General features: G+C 40.3%; 1 protein-coding gene across 1 annotated transcript; it reads left to right on the top strand.

Moving 5' to 3' along the window:
* Positions 1-1,240: 1,240 nt before the first annotated feature.
* LOC131345408 (uncharacterized) lies at positions 1,241-12,239 on the top strand. The gene is made up of 11 exons (XM_058378287.1): positions 1,241-1,329; positions 1,582-1,609; positions 3,326-3,608; positions 3,806-3,879; positions 5,253-5,325; positions 6,026-6,107; positions 6,410-6,460; positions 7,367-7,438; positions 7,544-7,691; positions 8,757-8,844; positions 10,681-12,239. The coding sequence occupies exons 1-11, from the start codon at positions 1,307-1,309 to the stop codon at positions 10,761-10,763; spliced, it is 1,005 nt and encodes a 334-aa protein (XP_058234270.1). The 5' UTR covers positions 1,241-1,306; the 3' UTR covers positions 10,764-12,239.
* The last annotated feature ends 3,642 nt before the right edge of the window (positions 12,240-15,881 follow it).

Below are 15,881 nucleotides of genomic sequence, written 5' to 3'. Positions count from 1 at the left end.
TGTGTTTGTTGTGAACAGCCAGAGACAGTGATACAGGTGCTTTTATTGTGTAACGTACATGAAGAAGAATTAGATCATGTACATCGTACCAAAAGAGGATGGGTTCCTTTTGACTCTGGTTCCTCTCCTGGGATATTTATCTTCCATGTGTTGTGTTGGGGAGTTTTCACTCACCACTGTCACATCTGGTTTGTTTATTACAGACCCACTGCTTGGTGACAATGACGATCCAGCATACAAATATCACATGCTTCAAGATTGGTCTCTGTCCTTTTCATGGTGGTGGAGCAGTTTGGTACATTTGAAACTCTGGCAGTCTGCAAATACAGATTAAAAACTTCACCAAGCACTTACATTTTCACTTTGTTAACTTATCATGGTGTATTAAAAATCTAAAGGTATTCCTAGCCTTAGGATGTGTTTTTATGGAGACCACAAAGCACACATACACTATATTGCCAAAAGTTTTGGGACACCCCTCCAAACCATTGAATTCAGGTGTTGTTTTTCAGGAATTGGGCTCGGCCCCTTAGTTCCAGTGAAAGGAACTCTTAATGCTTCAGCTTCATACCAAGACATTTTGGACAATTTCATGCTCCCAACATTACGGGAACAGTTTGGGTTCCAACATGACTGCACACCAGTGGACAAAGCAAGGTCCATAAAGACATGGATGAGTGAGTTTGGTGTGGAGGAACTTGACTGGCCTGCACAGAGTCCTGACCTCAACCCCACAGAACACCTTTGGGATGAATTAGTGTAGAGACTGCGAGCCAGACCTTCTCATCTAACATCAGTGCCTGACCTCACAAATGCGCTGCTAAAGGAATGGTTAAAACACACTCCTAAACCTTGTGGAAAGTCTTCCCAGAAGAGTTGAAGCTGTTATAGCTGCAAGGGGTGGGACAACTCCATATTACATTCATGTGCATGTGAAGGCAGACGTCCCAAAACTTTTGGCAATATAGTGTACATGTTGCACTGGATAAGGGCCCATGCTAAATGCGTACATATAAGAGTCTAGTGTTGAAGGCACAAAATGTTAAATGACATTAATTGGGATGCAGAGACAGTTATTTGTTTCAGGTCAGTATATAATATTAGTGCATTGCTAAATTAATGAACAATTACAAACATTTAGCACTGCACTGTTAGCCCTTGTGATCCACTGTATTTTGTTCCTCATTCGTCCAGTCCAGTAGGTGGCAGTAATACACAGTAACTCAGTGTGGCGCGCGCCAAGAGGAAAGAAAACGACAGTGAGGAAGAAAGAAGGCGTTTGTTATTGACAGCGCGCGAAAGAAAAATGGCGGAACTACAAAATGAAAGGTTCGGGATTTTCCTATTCAAGTTAAATAACTTTTTACACATGATAGCATTTATTTTATATTTTAATACGTTCTGTTAAGTTTAGCACGTTTATTTCTCTCGCATTAGACCGAGTTGTTGGTATTTACTAGCTTTACTCGTGTCTCAACAATGTCAGCCAGACCACGTAAATAAATAAATAAACAAGTAAACACGTTTTCTTGGTTTAAAAAGTTTTGCACACAGATTTTTAATGCCTTCTGTCTTCCACAGGTTTCAGGGAGACGATGGGCTTGATATGGTATGTGATTTAATTCATTCGTATTGTATAACTCTGTTCAGGGGAAAGTAATGAATGTATACTCACAAAGTCCTTGAAAACCCCCACATGACGTCATTCTCATTTGCATATTTAATGAATAGTCATAAAGTGATTACACATCAGTTACACATATATGAAGTAGAGCAGAATAGAGTTCTAATAGAAAATAATGCATTATAGTTGTCAGTGATTGGTCGTTTTGGATCAGTAGTGATCAGTGATTGGTCGTTTTGGAACAGAAGTGATCAGTGATTGGTCGTTTTGGAACAGTAGTGAGCATCAGTGATTGGTCGTTTTGGAACAGTAGTGAGCATCATTGATTGGTCGTTTTGGAACAGTAGTGAGCATCAGTGATTGGTCGTTTTGGAACAGTAGTGAGCATCAGTGATTGGTCGTTTTGGAACAGTAGTGAGCATCAGTGATTGGTCGTTTTGGATCAGTAGTGATCAGTGATTGGTCGTTTTGGAACAGTAGTGAGCATCAGTGATTGGTCGTTTTGGAACAGTAGTGAGCATCAGTGATTGGTCGTTTTGGAACAGTAGTGAGCATCAGTGATTGGTCGTTTTGGAACAGTAGTGAGCATCAGTGATTGGTCGTTTTGGAACAGTAGTGAGCATCAGTGATTGGTCGTTTTGGAACAGTAGTGAGCATCAGTGATTGGTCGTTTTGGAACAGTAGTGAGCATCAGTGATTGGTCGTTTTGGAACAGTAGTGAGCATCAGTGATTGGTCGTTTTGGAACAGTAGTGAGCATCAGTGATTGGTCGTTTTGGAACAGTAGTGAGCATCAGTGATTGGTCGTTTTGGAACAGTAGTGAGCATCAGTGATTGGTCGTTTTGGAACAGTAGTGAGCATCAGTGATTGTTTTTTGGAACAGTAGTGATCAGTGATTGGTCGTTTTGGAACAGTAGTGAGCATCAGTGATTGGTCGTTTTGGAACAGTAGTGAGCATCAGTGATTGGTCGTTTTGGAACAGTAGTGAGCATCAGTGATTGGTCGTTTTGGAACAGTAGTGAGCATCAGTGATTGTTTTTTGGAACAGTAGTGATCAGTGATTGGTCGTTTTGGAACAGTAGTGATCAGTGATTGGTCGTTTTGGAACAGTAGTGATCAGTGATTGGTCGTTTTGGAACAGTAGTGATCAGTGGTCACTGGCAGCAAAAGGCACCGTGATGTGAGCTGGAGCTCTGGACAGATGATATTTATTTATTTATTTAAATGAAGAAAAGAATTTGTCAACAAAACTCTGCAGATGGCTACACTGAGTGGTCAGATTATTCGCCTCAGCACACAGATAACAGTCGTCTGTTTGGACTCCCAGAAGGCTCAGTGCCATTATATTTAAACCAGACAAACTTAATGATATTATATCCAGGGTCTTTATCTTAATGTTCATTGTCTAACAATTGCTCAAATCTTATTTGTCCTATAATAATTTATTTTTTGTGTTTATCTATCTATTTATCTATTATTTGTGTTTAACACAATTTGTGTTGTATTTTATTACATCTATTTTAATCCATTGTAATTACAGCAGCAGATACAATAAGCATTCTTACATTAATAACATTACATTATACATTATTACTGTGCTTGTAAGCCTTATAACATCCCATAATACCCTCTATACAGTGTGTCTACATTACACTGAGGGGGGATAACCATTTATTCATTCATTCATTTATACTGATCTAGGTTTCAGAGGACGTTTCACAAGGGACCAAAAGACACTTAGACAGATCCCCGAGTCCAGAACCTCCACCCAAGTCTCCTCGCACCTCATCACCCCCTGCGGTCATCGCTCTTTTAGAAGAGAACCAGCCAGAAGACCAAGATTCAGCAGCTCATGCAGACGTCGTGCAGAGAGAGACGATGACTGAAGCTGCTCCTGATCTCAGCCCTCGCTCACGGAGAAAATCCTGGAGGAGGTCGACTCGAGGCAGGGCGTCATTCCCAGCCCTCCCCAGTACCTCCCAGTGTGAGTCCACATGCTTCGTGTTTTTGTTCTTCACATTATGTATGCAGAGATAGAGAGAGAGTGTCACTCAGTCTTATGTAAACAGAAGATTATCTCAGAATGAAAGCTGTCGTCCTGGTGACTGAAGACAACACCGCCGGCTGATAGCCTAATCTGTAGTGTAATCTTATCTTTACTTCTCTCACTGTTCTCTCCAGCTCTGTGTAAATCCATCAGCCTGGACCTGAGTGATGAAGAGAGGCTGGAGAAACTCATGGAAGCAGCAATGCAGGTGATTTAGACTTTTGATATTAAAGGTCACATGAGGTCACTGGTCACTGGATTTAGACGTCACGTCAGTATCATGGCTTCGAGTTTCTGGAGAATGTCTCTGTTCTGCCGAGATGTCTTAAAGGGTTAAACGCTAACGAGTGTGACTAACGAGATTCATTAGAGTAGGACAACAGATGATTAGCTTCTGATGAAAATAAATTTCGAAAACCTTTATTTTCAGGTTCTGTGCTTTGCTTTAAATCACGTCATGTTTCTCTTGTTCTTGTTGTCGTGTTAGAATGTTAATAAATACTTCATAAATGTACCAAACATTTTCATGGTACAGCCGGTTTACACTATGCCACGCCCACAAAGGTCCATAAAAGACAGATGAGAGTTGCGTTAAATCTTTCAGTAACGTGGCTCAACCACTGCAGTGCATCAGCTTCTGTAAAATACACACCAGCTCTTCCTCCTTCTCCAGGGTGCTATTACTTTTTTTCTTAATTGATGTAGTTTTGTGTCTCATTTTTTGCATTTAAACTTTTGGATCGTTAACATGACATTTGAATCAATCAGAGATTAAGATATTTAAAGTTAACAGTGAAATCTGTATTCTAAACACAGTAACTCATCACCGTTATACACTGACCAAGCATAACATTATGGCCTAATATTGTGTTGGTCCCCCTTTTGACCCGTCCTGCACTGTGTATTCTGACCCCTTTCTATCAGAACCAGCATTAATCTCTTCAGCAGTTTGAGCAACAGTAGCTCGTCTGTTGGACCGGATCACACAGTCCAGCCTTCACTCCCCACGTCCATCAATGAGCCTTGACCGCCCATGACCCTGTTGCTGGTTCACCACTGCTCCTTCCTTGGTCCACTTTTGATAGATACTGACCACTGCAGACCGGGAACACCCCACAAGAGCTGCAGTTTTGGAGATGCTCTGATCCAGTGGTCTAGCCATCACAATTTGGTCCTTTGTCAAACTCGCTCAAATCCTTACGCTTGTCCATTTTTCCTGCTTCTAACACATCAACTCTGAGGACAAAATGTTCACCTGCTGCCTAATATATCCCACCCACTAACAGGTGCCATGATGAGGAGATCATCAGTGTTATTCACGTCACCTCTCACTGGTCATAATGTTATGGCTGACCGGTGTATGATCAGAAGTCTATCAGTTTTCAGTATCAGACAAACTTGAACTTTTTTACTAAACTAACTGAATTTTAATGGTTTTTTGTCTCGCATGTAAACACTCCAGGAATTTCTTTACACAAGCCCATGACTAATTGTGAATTCGTCTGACAATTCACAGATGCTTCAGTTGTATATTTTAGTTCCTTTTTTCCCTGTTTCATGTGTGTGTGTGTGTGTGTGTAGGTTACAGTGAAGAGGCTGCGAAACACACTGGGCACCATCCCCGGTGCTGATTTGGAGGCATTTCAAACCCAAGGTACTTAATTATTTATAGTTAATAATGATTTTATTAAGGTGATGTGGTTACACATTGTGGTGATTTGTCACAGATTGCGTAACAAACATCAGCACTAACTCTACTTTTGTGTCCTGTTCTGTGGTAAGGGTTTCAGATGATCAGTATAGGAATAATGACCGTTTTAAGGGCCACTAGCTACAGATATTTAGAGAGTATTATGCATTTTTATATATACATTTGCCATCCACACCTCATATAAACTCGTATATAAAGAAGCCCAGCTCTCGTTGTTGTGGCCCGGGTTCAATTCACGGGCAGGGAGCTAACCTGAAGAGTTAACCCTCAGTGATTGTTGATACGGTTAGGAGACGTTTATGTCACATTAAAGAAAGAAGTCTCCGTCGTCAGGCGATTTCTAAAAGTAACTATAAACGGATAAAAAGTACATGGTGTTCTTTAATAAATACACTGGAGTCACTTTTCCCACTCTTATTCCTTTCCAATAACATTTTACCAATTATTAGATTTCTTTCTCACTGTCGTTGATTATTTTCCTTTAACCTCACACCCCCAAGTGTTTTATTCCTTATGTAATGTATTGCCCACGTCTTCTTTTGCTGTATGCCTTGGTCGTCGTCGTTGTTGTTTGTGCACGGTGGAAACCATTTTATTCAATTTATCTGTATTTATTTATTTATATATTTTTTTGTCTCTGTAGTTGACTCCCTGCAGACGGAGTGGGCGAGTATGGCTAAAACCATTAGTGAGGAAAGTCAGCTGTCGTTCTCCAGCTCCAGCAGGTAAGAGTGATGTTAGTAATTACACCTTATGTCAGACTCTGTCGTTTTCATGACATTAAAAAAACAACACAGTAAACGAACAGTTTTCTTTCTATCGTTAAGCTACGGGAGATCCTGGGAAAAAGGCAGGTCTTGTTGACGTGTGGTTGATTTAATTGTTTGACTCAGATTAGTATTGGCACCCACACAGCCCGAGTGTGTCTGAAGCCGTGTCTTGTGTCAACCTTAAGAGTTAAATTTTATTTTAAAGCATCTGCATGAACCTAAATCCACTCTCAAACTGTGTGTTTGTTCCTCTGCAGCGATCCGGCTATTCAGAAAGCCATCGAGCGTGCGAAGGAGAACCTGAACAGGTAATATCATACACTGATTCAGTCCTGGTTCTGATACTGAATTAAGTAATCTACGTATTATTATATATTTGTTTTATTTGTTCTGTTCTGATTAAAGCTCTTTTACAAGAGTGACCTAACAATATTTGAATAATACGACATAAAAAGGCAGACATAAGGAGTCAGAGCTGGAGGTAGCAGAACTGAAGATGTTGAGGTTCTCTTTGGGAGTGACACGGTTGGACCGGATTAGGAACGAGTACATCAGAGGGACAGCTCATGTTGGACGTTTGGGGGACAAAGTTAGGGAGGACAGATTAAGATGGTTTGGACATGTCCAGAGGAGGGAGAGTGAGTATATTGGTAGGAGAATGTTGGACATGGAGCTGCCAGGCAGGAGGCAAAGAGGAAGGTCAGATGAAGGGGGCAAGTGTTGAGGATGCAGAAGATAGGGATAGGTGGAGAGAGATGATTCGCTGTGGTGAATGAAGTGGTATGTTTAGACTCAGTGAGGCATACTGAGTCGAAGTCAAGGATACTCAGGTTTACTGCGTCATCCATTTTGGGTGTCAGCCATTTTGAATCGTGTTAAAATGCTGTATTTTACAAACGTTACAAAACTCAGTAGGTGTCATTGTCGTGTGCCTGCTTCAGATTAAGTGCGTACACACTTGCTAAATAATTCATAATCTCTTTTCATGCACATTCCTTGAACCCTTGCTGGAACCCTGACCATTGAGATTTTGAGATTTATTTACAATTTTAAATGATCATTAGTTAAAAAACGGAGCATTTTTTTTTCATTGAGTAAATGATGACCATATCAGAATGGTACTTTGGTGCCAGGATTTGTATCCAAGCATTTTTAATGTTAACTCTGATCTTATCCACACTGATTTTATTAACTTTATTCAATCAATGTTTTAGGCTCCAGGCGGAGAGTTTGTCCTGGGAGTCTCTCCTAAATAAACATCGCTCCAAAGCGGAGGAGTTGGCCAAGTGAGCACGAACACACACACACACACACAAATCATATAAAGCAGTTCCATCTTTAATCCCATTACATTTGAATCCCCTCGGCTTTGTGTTATGTCTCGTGTGCAGGAGAGTGGAGGAAGGCCAGGAGAGAGGTGTGAGTCTGGACCCGTCCTGCGTCGCTCAGTCCTCTCAGAGCAAGCTGATCCTGAATAAACCCGATTACAACGCAGTGCTGCAGAGACAACACAGAGTCCTTAACACTATGGAGCTGGTGGTGAGAACACACACACACTGTGAATAAGATGACACCAGTGTTACTGTCACCTTAAACCTCATAATTCACTTGTTTTAGGATCAAATGCTCTTTCTTCTAAACACTGTAAACTGTACAGATTCAACAGAGGAGGATTCCTTTGAACAGAGGAGATAGGGAGCATCTAAGAAACATCTGAGTGACTCATCATCCAGTGATGATTCATAAATATACATAATATATAATTATCTGGTGGTCTCCCTCTGACCCCAGTGTTGAGGGATATGGGGATGTCTGCCTCAGGCTTGTGTCCTCCTGGGAGTTTGAAGGTCCTGTTCAGTATCTCGGCTGTTCCTAGGACTGCCCTCTTCTGCACGGAGTCCTCAGATGTCGTAACTGGTATCTCGCTCTCCCGCCCTCTTCAGGGGTCGCCGCCCCTAATGATCCTTTTACCCTTGGGACCACCGTGGTCTTCACCTTCAACATCTGAGTCAGCCCCTGGAACTTCTCCTTGATGCTCCTCCTTGCTGATGTTGATGCCGGCTGGGATTGCCACATCTAGCATAACCTCCGTCTTCTGCTCCTCGTCAACCAACACAACGTCTGGTTGGTTAGCCAGCAGCTGTTTCAGTCCCACTGGATCTCAGCTCCACTGTTCTGTGGTGTGTCCCATTGGGACTTGAGGACTTCTAACCCATACTCAGAACAGATGTTTTATATACACTATCCCAGAGACATGGTTAGAACTCTCAGTATATTCTGTGCCAGATTACACCCTCTGTCTGTCTGTCTGTCTGTCTGTCTATATATTTGTAAGTCTGTCTGTCTGTCTGTTTATTTATCTTTCTGTCTGTCTGTCTATCTATCTATCTATCTATCTATCTATCTATCTATCTATCTATCTATCTGTCTGTCTGTCTGTCTGTCTGTCCATCTATTTATCTGTCTGTCTGTCTGTCTATCTTTCTTCAAAAGAGAAAAAGAAAGAACCCCTTATCCTATATAGTTTTGCAGTACATATTTTTGGTGTGTTTGTTTCATCGTCATGGTAACAAACACTGACTCTCCGTGTGGTTTTGTTTGTAGCTGGAGTCTCAGTGCATGATGATGAGGGCGCTCCTGTCCTTCCAGGAGGATTCACACTTACTGGTGAAGGAGACCAGCGCACGATTAGGTGAGGGGTTTATTTATTTTTATTTTTTTACTTTTTTTATTTTTAATATACAGCTGTCTGTTAGAATAAAACAATAAATCACTCAATAATTTTATCACGGCGTGTTCTAAGGCATGAAGAGATGCCTCCAGGTGAAAAGCTTATTCCTTTAATCCAGCATTCAAAAATGTACGTTATTATTAATAATATTCACAATAAAGAGCAACATAATGGTGTTGAGCGATGGTTAAAGTATGATATTTTACCAGACTAAAACATAATAAATTAAATAATTTTTTTTATTAAATTATTAAAAAGTAAATTAATATCTGTAATGTGGTGATTATTTATTTATTTTACAAATTAATATAAAAAAAATATGCAAATATTTTATGTGCTAATTCTTTTGAAAAGTTAATGAAAGTCACATTCAAAAAGTTAATATGGTGATGATTTTTTTTATTTATTTATTTTTTTTTAATAAGATTAGTTCTGATTTCTACCTCCACTAAACAAGCTAGGGTCGAGTCTCAAATCTCAGACATTAAAAGAAATAATAAATCTAAACTCTAATTTAGACACTATCTGCGTTTTTCTGTTACTGTTAATGCTCGATATTTAAGCACACATCTCCTTCAAATCTATTGAAAGCTCTTCATTGTGTTCTGTCTATTTTGGATTTTCTTTAAAATATAGAAGGACTGTAACATTGGAACGTTTTATTATATCATTAACATACACTATATTGCCAAAATATATTTTGGGACACCCCTCCAAAGGTTAGACTCTGCCCCATAGTTCAAGTGAAAGGAACTCTTAATGCTTCAGCTTACCAAGTCATTTTGGACAATTTCATGCCCCCAACTTTGTGGGAATCTTATTTGGGGTTGACCCCTTCCTGTTCCAACATGACTGCACACCAGTGACCAAAGCAAGGTCCATAAAGACATGGATGAGTGAGTTTGGTGTGGAGGAACTTTACAGAGTCCTGACCTCAACCTGATAGAACACCTTTGGGATGAATTTGAGTGGAGACTGTGAGCCAGACCTTCTCGTCCAACATCAGTGCCTGACCTCACAAATGGTTCTAGAGGAATGGTCAAAAATTCCCATAAACGCACTCCTAAACCTTGTTGAAAGCCTTCCCAGAAGAGTTGAAGCTGTTATAAAGGGCAGGGCAACTCCATATTACATTCATGTGCATGTAAAGGCAGACGTCCCAGTTTTGACCTGGATCACAGTCTCCGCTCTAATTCATCCAAAAGGTGTTCTAAAGTGTTCCTTCACACCAAACTCACTCATCCATGTCTTTATGGACTTTTTGTGTACTGGTGTGCAGTCATGTTGGAACAGGAAGGGCCCATCCCCAAATTTACCAATGTCTGACCAATGAAATTGTCCAAAATGTCTTGGTATGAAGCTGAAGCATTAACATTTCCTTTCACTGGAACTAAGGGGCCGAGCCCAACCCCTGAAAAACAGCACCTGAATTCAATGATTTCGAGGGACGTCCCAAAACGTTTGGCAATAAAGTGTGCATTAATGATATAATAAAACGTTTTAATGTTAAAATCGTCCTATATTTTAAATCTGACATTTGGGGAAAATTGAAGTTTTCTCGTTCTGTTGGCAGATACTTTTGTACAAAAGTGCTTATTTTTGTCTTGTAATATTTTAGTATTAATTTGACTTCTGCTCAAAATTGTCCAGAATTTTACATTTTCTCAGACTTTTATATCAACATTATTAATTTTTTTTAAAACACTTATGATGCTTTTTTAATATTTATTTATTTATTTATTTATTTATTTATTTATTTATTTATTTATTTATTTATTTATTTATTTTAAACCACAGCTCAAAGCGCTGGATTCCAGGATCTCCCATCATCCCCGGTGAAGACTCTCCTAAACCTCCCTCAATCTGCCACGTCATCTTAGTTATGGTTCATCAAAAAAAACCTCTCTGTGTTTCCATGACGACGAGGACACTTACGACACGTGTATAAATGACCATACGGAACGACACGCCTATCTCTCTGCCGTTATAGTTTTGTTAATGAAGCGCAAACTAAACATCATGTACCCTGTTCCTTTAAATATTGTGCTTGAGTATCGTGAGCATCATACCGCCATGACATCACGATATCGGTATCGCGTTATCATATTATCCGGCCGTGGCCTTCCTGTCTCTATTTCTTTTCTCTTGACTCTTTAGTTAAATCATTTTTAAGGTGCCACGTCGAGCGCTGAAGGCTTTTCTGTTTAAAATGGAGCGTCATTGCTGGTGTCATCTGTTTCCTAAATGTGTTACATAATTATATACTCATTATAACAGCAGGTAATCATTACCAGAGATAAATTACAGCGGCATTTCTTAATGAAAACCCTGCTCCTGATCTGGCCACTAGATGGCAGTGTGTTTCATTTATAGCGCAAATGATATAGAGCCATATTCCATGTGCGTTGTTTACACGAGTTCTGATGCTGCTGGTTTCCTCAAATATTTGTTTTAAGAGCTGAGGATGAGAGATGTACGGATTTTTACCATGAAATGACATGGCTCGATGGTTATTTTCTCCTTGTTGTACACTACAGGTTCTCAACCCTGACCCTGGAAAACACACAACAAACTGAAGACAGTTCACATCAGGAAGCTCTGTTATATATCATATCATAAATGTGCTGGACACCAGGGTTTCTCCAGGACCAGGGCTCGAAACGTGTGTGTGAGATGACAAAAGGGGCAGTCGTTATCAAATATCTCCGACAACAACAATGAAAACGTTTTATTAAAATCTCAGAATGTCAGCTTGGTGCTAGAAAACCAGCCCATAGGAAGATGGCTACAGGTGCAGGACGACAGGAAACAATGGATTAAAAAAATCCTTGAGCTTTTCTTTTTCCCTGAGCCAGAGTGATTCATGATGTTTTCATTAATCACGAGTCTCTCATTAGAGGATCATCATATAATCTGATGTTTAAAAAAAACGTACCCTGTAATAGAATTCATCCATAATGTAAAATGTCTGTAGTGTAAAACAGGCTTAAAACAAGTGACATGACATGTCCGGTTCTGGTCCTGGAGAACCGGAGAACCCTCTGTCCTGCGTTCTTCAGTGTTCCTCATGAATCAGGCGTGTTAGAGAGAAGAGAAGGCTAGTAAATATCCAGCACTGGGATCGAGAGTCTGTGAGAGTTCAGACAGATTGAGTGTGGAAACGGTGACACCCCGGTTAAGGGGGTTTGGGTTATTGATCCGAAGGTCGCGAGGTCAAATCCCAGCAGCACCATGGGTTCTTGAACAAGACTTGTAACCTTCAAGCTGCTCACTCGGATCCTGTCTCCAACCAGCAAATGTAAATAAAGGCTAGAGCATGACTAAATTCAAATAAATAAATAAATAAATAAATAGTTTTTGCTTGTCTGGGTCTCTGGGGTGTTTATGATGTGTGTGTTTTGATCTGCTGGATTTGTTTCTCGTTGCTTTCTAACATTGAGAAATAAACTCTCAGTGAATCTCCATCTCCTCTTTATATGGTAGATTCTGTAGTGGAGGGGTTTTTTGGTGAAGGTTGTGTTTCCTGTCCCCGTTTTTTTTCTGTCTCAAGAGCATCGTGAGTTTGAGTGTTTCCCCTCCCCCCACATGTACCCCACGACCACAGCACACCAACCCCCTCCTACCCCTCACCTCAACTACCCCCTCTCCAACCCCCTCCACCCTCCCAACACTGCACAACTGAGCTTCTCATTCACATCTTATGTTTTCTCTCTCTTTCTCTCTTCTCCTTTTTCTCTCTCTCTCTCTCTCTCTCTCTTTCTTCCTTCCTTTCTCCCCTCTCTCTTTCTCTCTCTTCCCCTCTCTCTCTCTCTTTTGCCCTTTCTTCTCTCTCTCTTGCCCTCTCTCTCTTCCTTTCTCTTCTCTCTCTCTCTCCCTCTCTTTCTTCCTTCCTTTCTCCCCTCTCTCTTTCTCTCTCTTCCCCTCTCTCTCTCTCTCTCTCTCTCTCTCTCTCTCTCTCTCACTCTATCAGTCTTCTGAGAGAGAAATGATGCAGTCACAAGTCACAGCTGGTCGTTATGGAAGAAGGAAAGGATGTACGCGTGTCCTCCAAGCTACTCGTGCCAATAATGGTGACATGGCACGTGGTGTGTGTGTGTGTGTGTGTGTGTAAGTAAATATATACAGACAGAACAGATAGTTTTGATGACTTGTTTAGACCACAGCTCTCACTCAGCGAAGGTTTTATCTGCAGAACTGATCTCTGGATGTTGATTAGTATTTGATATGCGTAGAGAGAGAGAGGAGGTGTGTGTGTGGTTGTGGGGGTTGTTTTTATACCTTGGTAGGGACCAAATGTTTTCACAAAGATATTGAGTGTTAACCTTGTGGAGACATTTCATCTGTCCCTATTGAGGAGGGGGAAAAAACGAGGCAAAATGTTTTCTATTGGCTGTAGGGTTTAAGGTTAGGGTTTAATTAGCTGCTTGAATAATTATGTCAAAGGAAGGTCCTCAGAAGGATAGAAAGGCTAACACTAATGTGTGTGTGTGTGGAAGAGGGGAAAGGGGTTAAGTCCCCCGCGTTGCATGCACTGGGGGAAGCACGCAGTTAGAGATCGATTCTTATTTAGATGAAAATGAGGCCGAGAGTGCATCTGCCTCGAAGAGTGAAAGAGGACGCCTATTCAGACCGGGATTTAAAACAAAAAAACAAAACCCTATTTTCTGGAGGTGACAGATACTCTTCACTTAGAAAGTCAGCCAACAGAAGATCAGAGCTCTTCACATATTTCCCTGTTTGTATATTCGGTAAAGCTTTAAAGAAAAACTGCTGCCTTTCAGCCTGATCTCAATCTGCCGTGTATGTGTGTGAGTATGTGTGTGAGTATGTGTGTGAGTATGTGTGTGAGTATGTGTGTGTGATGTGTGTGTGAGTGTGTGTGTGAGTGTGTGTGATGTGTCATCAACCTGGACTAGAACTCTCCGAACATTTCCCTGCACTGAGAAAAGCAAAAAATAAACCTGCTCACTGGAACGACTTTTCTAACAGAAGCTTAAGGGCAGATGTGTTGAAATGGTTCCTGATGTTCAGCTCTGGAACGTAAATTAAAAACCTCAACGTAATGAAGCTGAAGATGAGACTGACGAGTGGGAAAGATCTTCGCAAAGCTGTTCAGCCATTATTCTTCATTAAGAGCCTTATCCTGAACGCCCTAGTTATGCTGGTTACTCTACATATCCGGAATATCCTGGTGATCCCAGTCATTCTAGTTATCACCATTATCCTTATCCTGAATATCCTAGTTATTCTGGTTATTCCACTTATCATAAATATCCTAGTTATCCCAGTTATCCTTCTTATCCTGAATGTCCTAATTATCCCAGTTATCCTTCTTATCCTGAATGTCCTAGTTATCCCAGTTATCCTTCTTATCCTGAATGTCCTAATTATCCCAGTTATCCTTCTTATCCTGAATGTCCTAGTTATCCCAGTTATCCTTCTTATCCTGAATGTCCTAATTATCCCAGTTATCCTTCTTATCCCGAATGTCCTAATTATCCCAGTTATCCTTCTTATCCTGAATGTCCTAGTTATCCCAGTTATCCTTCTTATCCTGAATGTCCTAATTATCCCAGTTATCCTTCTTATCCCGAATGTCCTAATTATCCCAGTTATCCTTCTTATCCTGAATGTCCTAGTTATCCCAGTTATCCTTCTTATCCTGAATGTCCTAGTTATCCCAGTTATTCTTCTTCTCCTGAATGTCCTAGTTATCCCAGTTATCCTTCTTATCCTGAATGTCCTAGTTATCCCAGTTATCCTTCTTATCCTGAATGTCCTAGTTATCCCAGTTATCCTTCTTCTCCTGAATGTCCTAGTTATCCCAGTTATCCTTCTTATCCTGAATGTCCTAGTTATCCCAGTTATCCTTCTTCTCCTGAATGTCCTAGTTATCCCAGTTATCCTTCTTATCCTGAATGTCCTAGTTATCCCAGTTATCCTTCTTCTCCTGAATGTCCTAGTTATCCCAGTTATCCTTCTTCTCCTGAATGTCCTAGTTATCCCAGTTATCCTTCTTATCCAGAATATCCTAGTTATTCTGGTTATTCTACTTATCATAAATATCCTAGTTATCCCAGTTATCCTTCTTATCCTGAATGTCCTAATTATCCCAGTTATCCTTCTTATCCTGAATGTCCTAGTTATCCCAGTTATCCTTCTTCTCCTGAATGTCCTAGTTATCCCAGTTATCCTTCTTCTCCTGAATGTCCTAGTTATCCCAGTTATCCTTCTTATCCAGAATATCCTAGTTATTCTGGTTATTCTACTTATCATAAATATCCTAGTTATCCCAGTTATCCTTCTTATCCTGAATGTCCTAATTATCCCAGTTATCCTTCTTATCCTGAATGTCCTAGTTATCCCAGTTATCCTTCTTATCCTGAATGTCCTAATTATTCCAGTCATCCTTCTTATCCTGAATGTCCTAGTTATCCCAGTTATCCTTCTTATCCAGAATATCCTAGTGATCCCAGTCATTGTAGTTATGATTATTATCCTTATCCTGAAAATCCTAGTTATTCCAGTTATCCTTATCCTGAAAATCCTAGTTTTCACGGTTATCCTTCTTATCATAAATATCCTAGTTATCCCTGTTATACTAGTCATCTCAGTCATCCTAGTTATTCCAGTTATCCTGAGAATCCAGGTTGTAACAGATATCCTCGTTACCGCGGTTATCATTCTTGTCCTGAATATCCTAGTCATCCCGGTTGTTCTAGTTATCTATCTTATCCTGAAAATCCTAATTGTCCCAGTTATCCTAGTTTTCACGGTTATCCCTCTGATCCTAGTTATCCCAATCATTATAGTTATCACGGTTATCCTTCTTATCCTGAATATCCTAGTTTCCCAGGTTTTTCTAATTATCCTGGTTATATCAGTTATCCTGGTTGTCCTAGTTATCCCTGCTATCCTATTTAACCCAATTATCCTTTTTATGCTGAAAATCCTAGTTATCACGGTTATCCTCCTTATCCTGAATATCCTAGTCATCC

The sequence above is a fragment of the Hemibagrus wyckioides genome, linkage group LG24, assembly GCF_019097595.1.
Source record: "Hemibagrus wyckioides isolate EC202008001 linkage group LG24, SWU_Hwy_1.0, whole genome shotgun sequence".
Lineage (NCBI taxonomy): Eukaryota > Metazoa > Chordata > Actinopteri > Siluriformes > Bagridae > Hemibagrus > Hemibagrus wyckioides.
The sequence above is the reverse complement of the archived record's forward strand: the minus strand, read 5'-3'. Positions and strand labels throughout refer to the sequence as shown.

Bases quoted from the DNA above. Each gene is read 5' to 3' on its own strand.
- LOC131345408 (XM_058378287.1), top strand. From the start codon at position 1,307: ATGGCGGAACTACAAAATGAAAG. The intron at 1,330-1,581 runs GTTCGGGATTTT...TGTCTTCCACAG, and splicing joins GCGGAACTACAAAATGAAAG to GTTTCAGGGAGACGATGGGC. The intron at 3,609-3,805 runs GTGAGTCCACAT...TGTTCTCTCCAG, and splicing joins CCTCCCCAGTACCTCCCAGT to CTCTGTGTAAATCCATCAGC.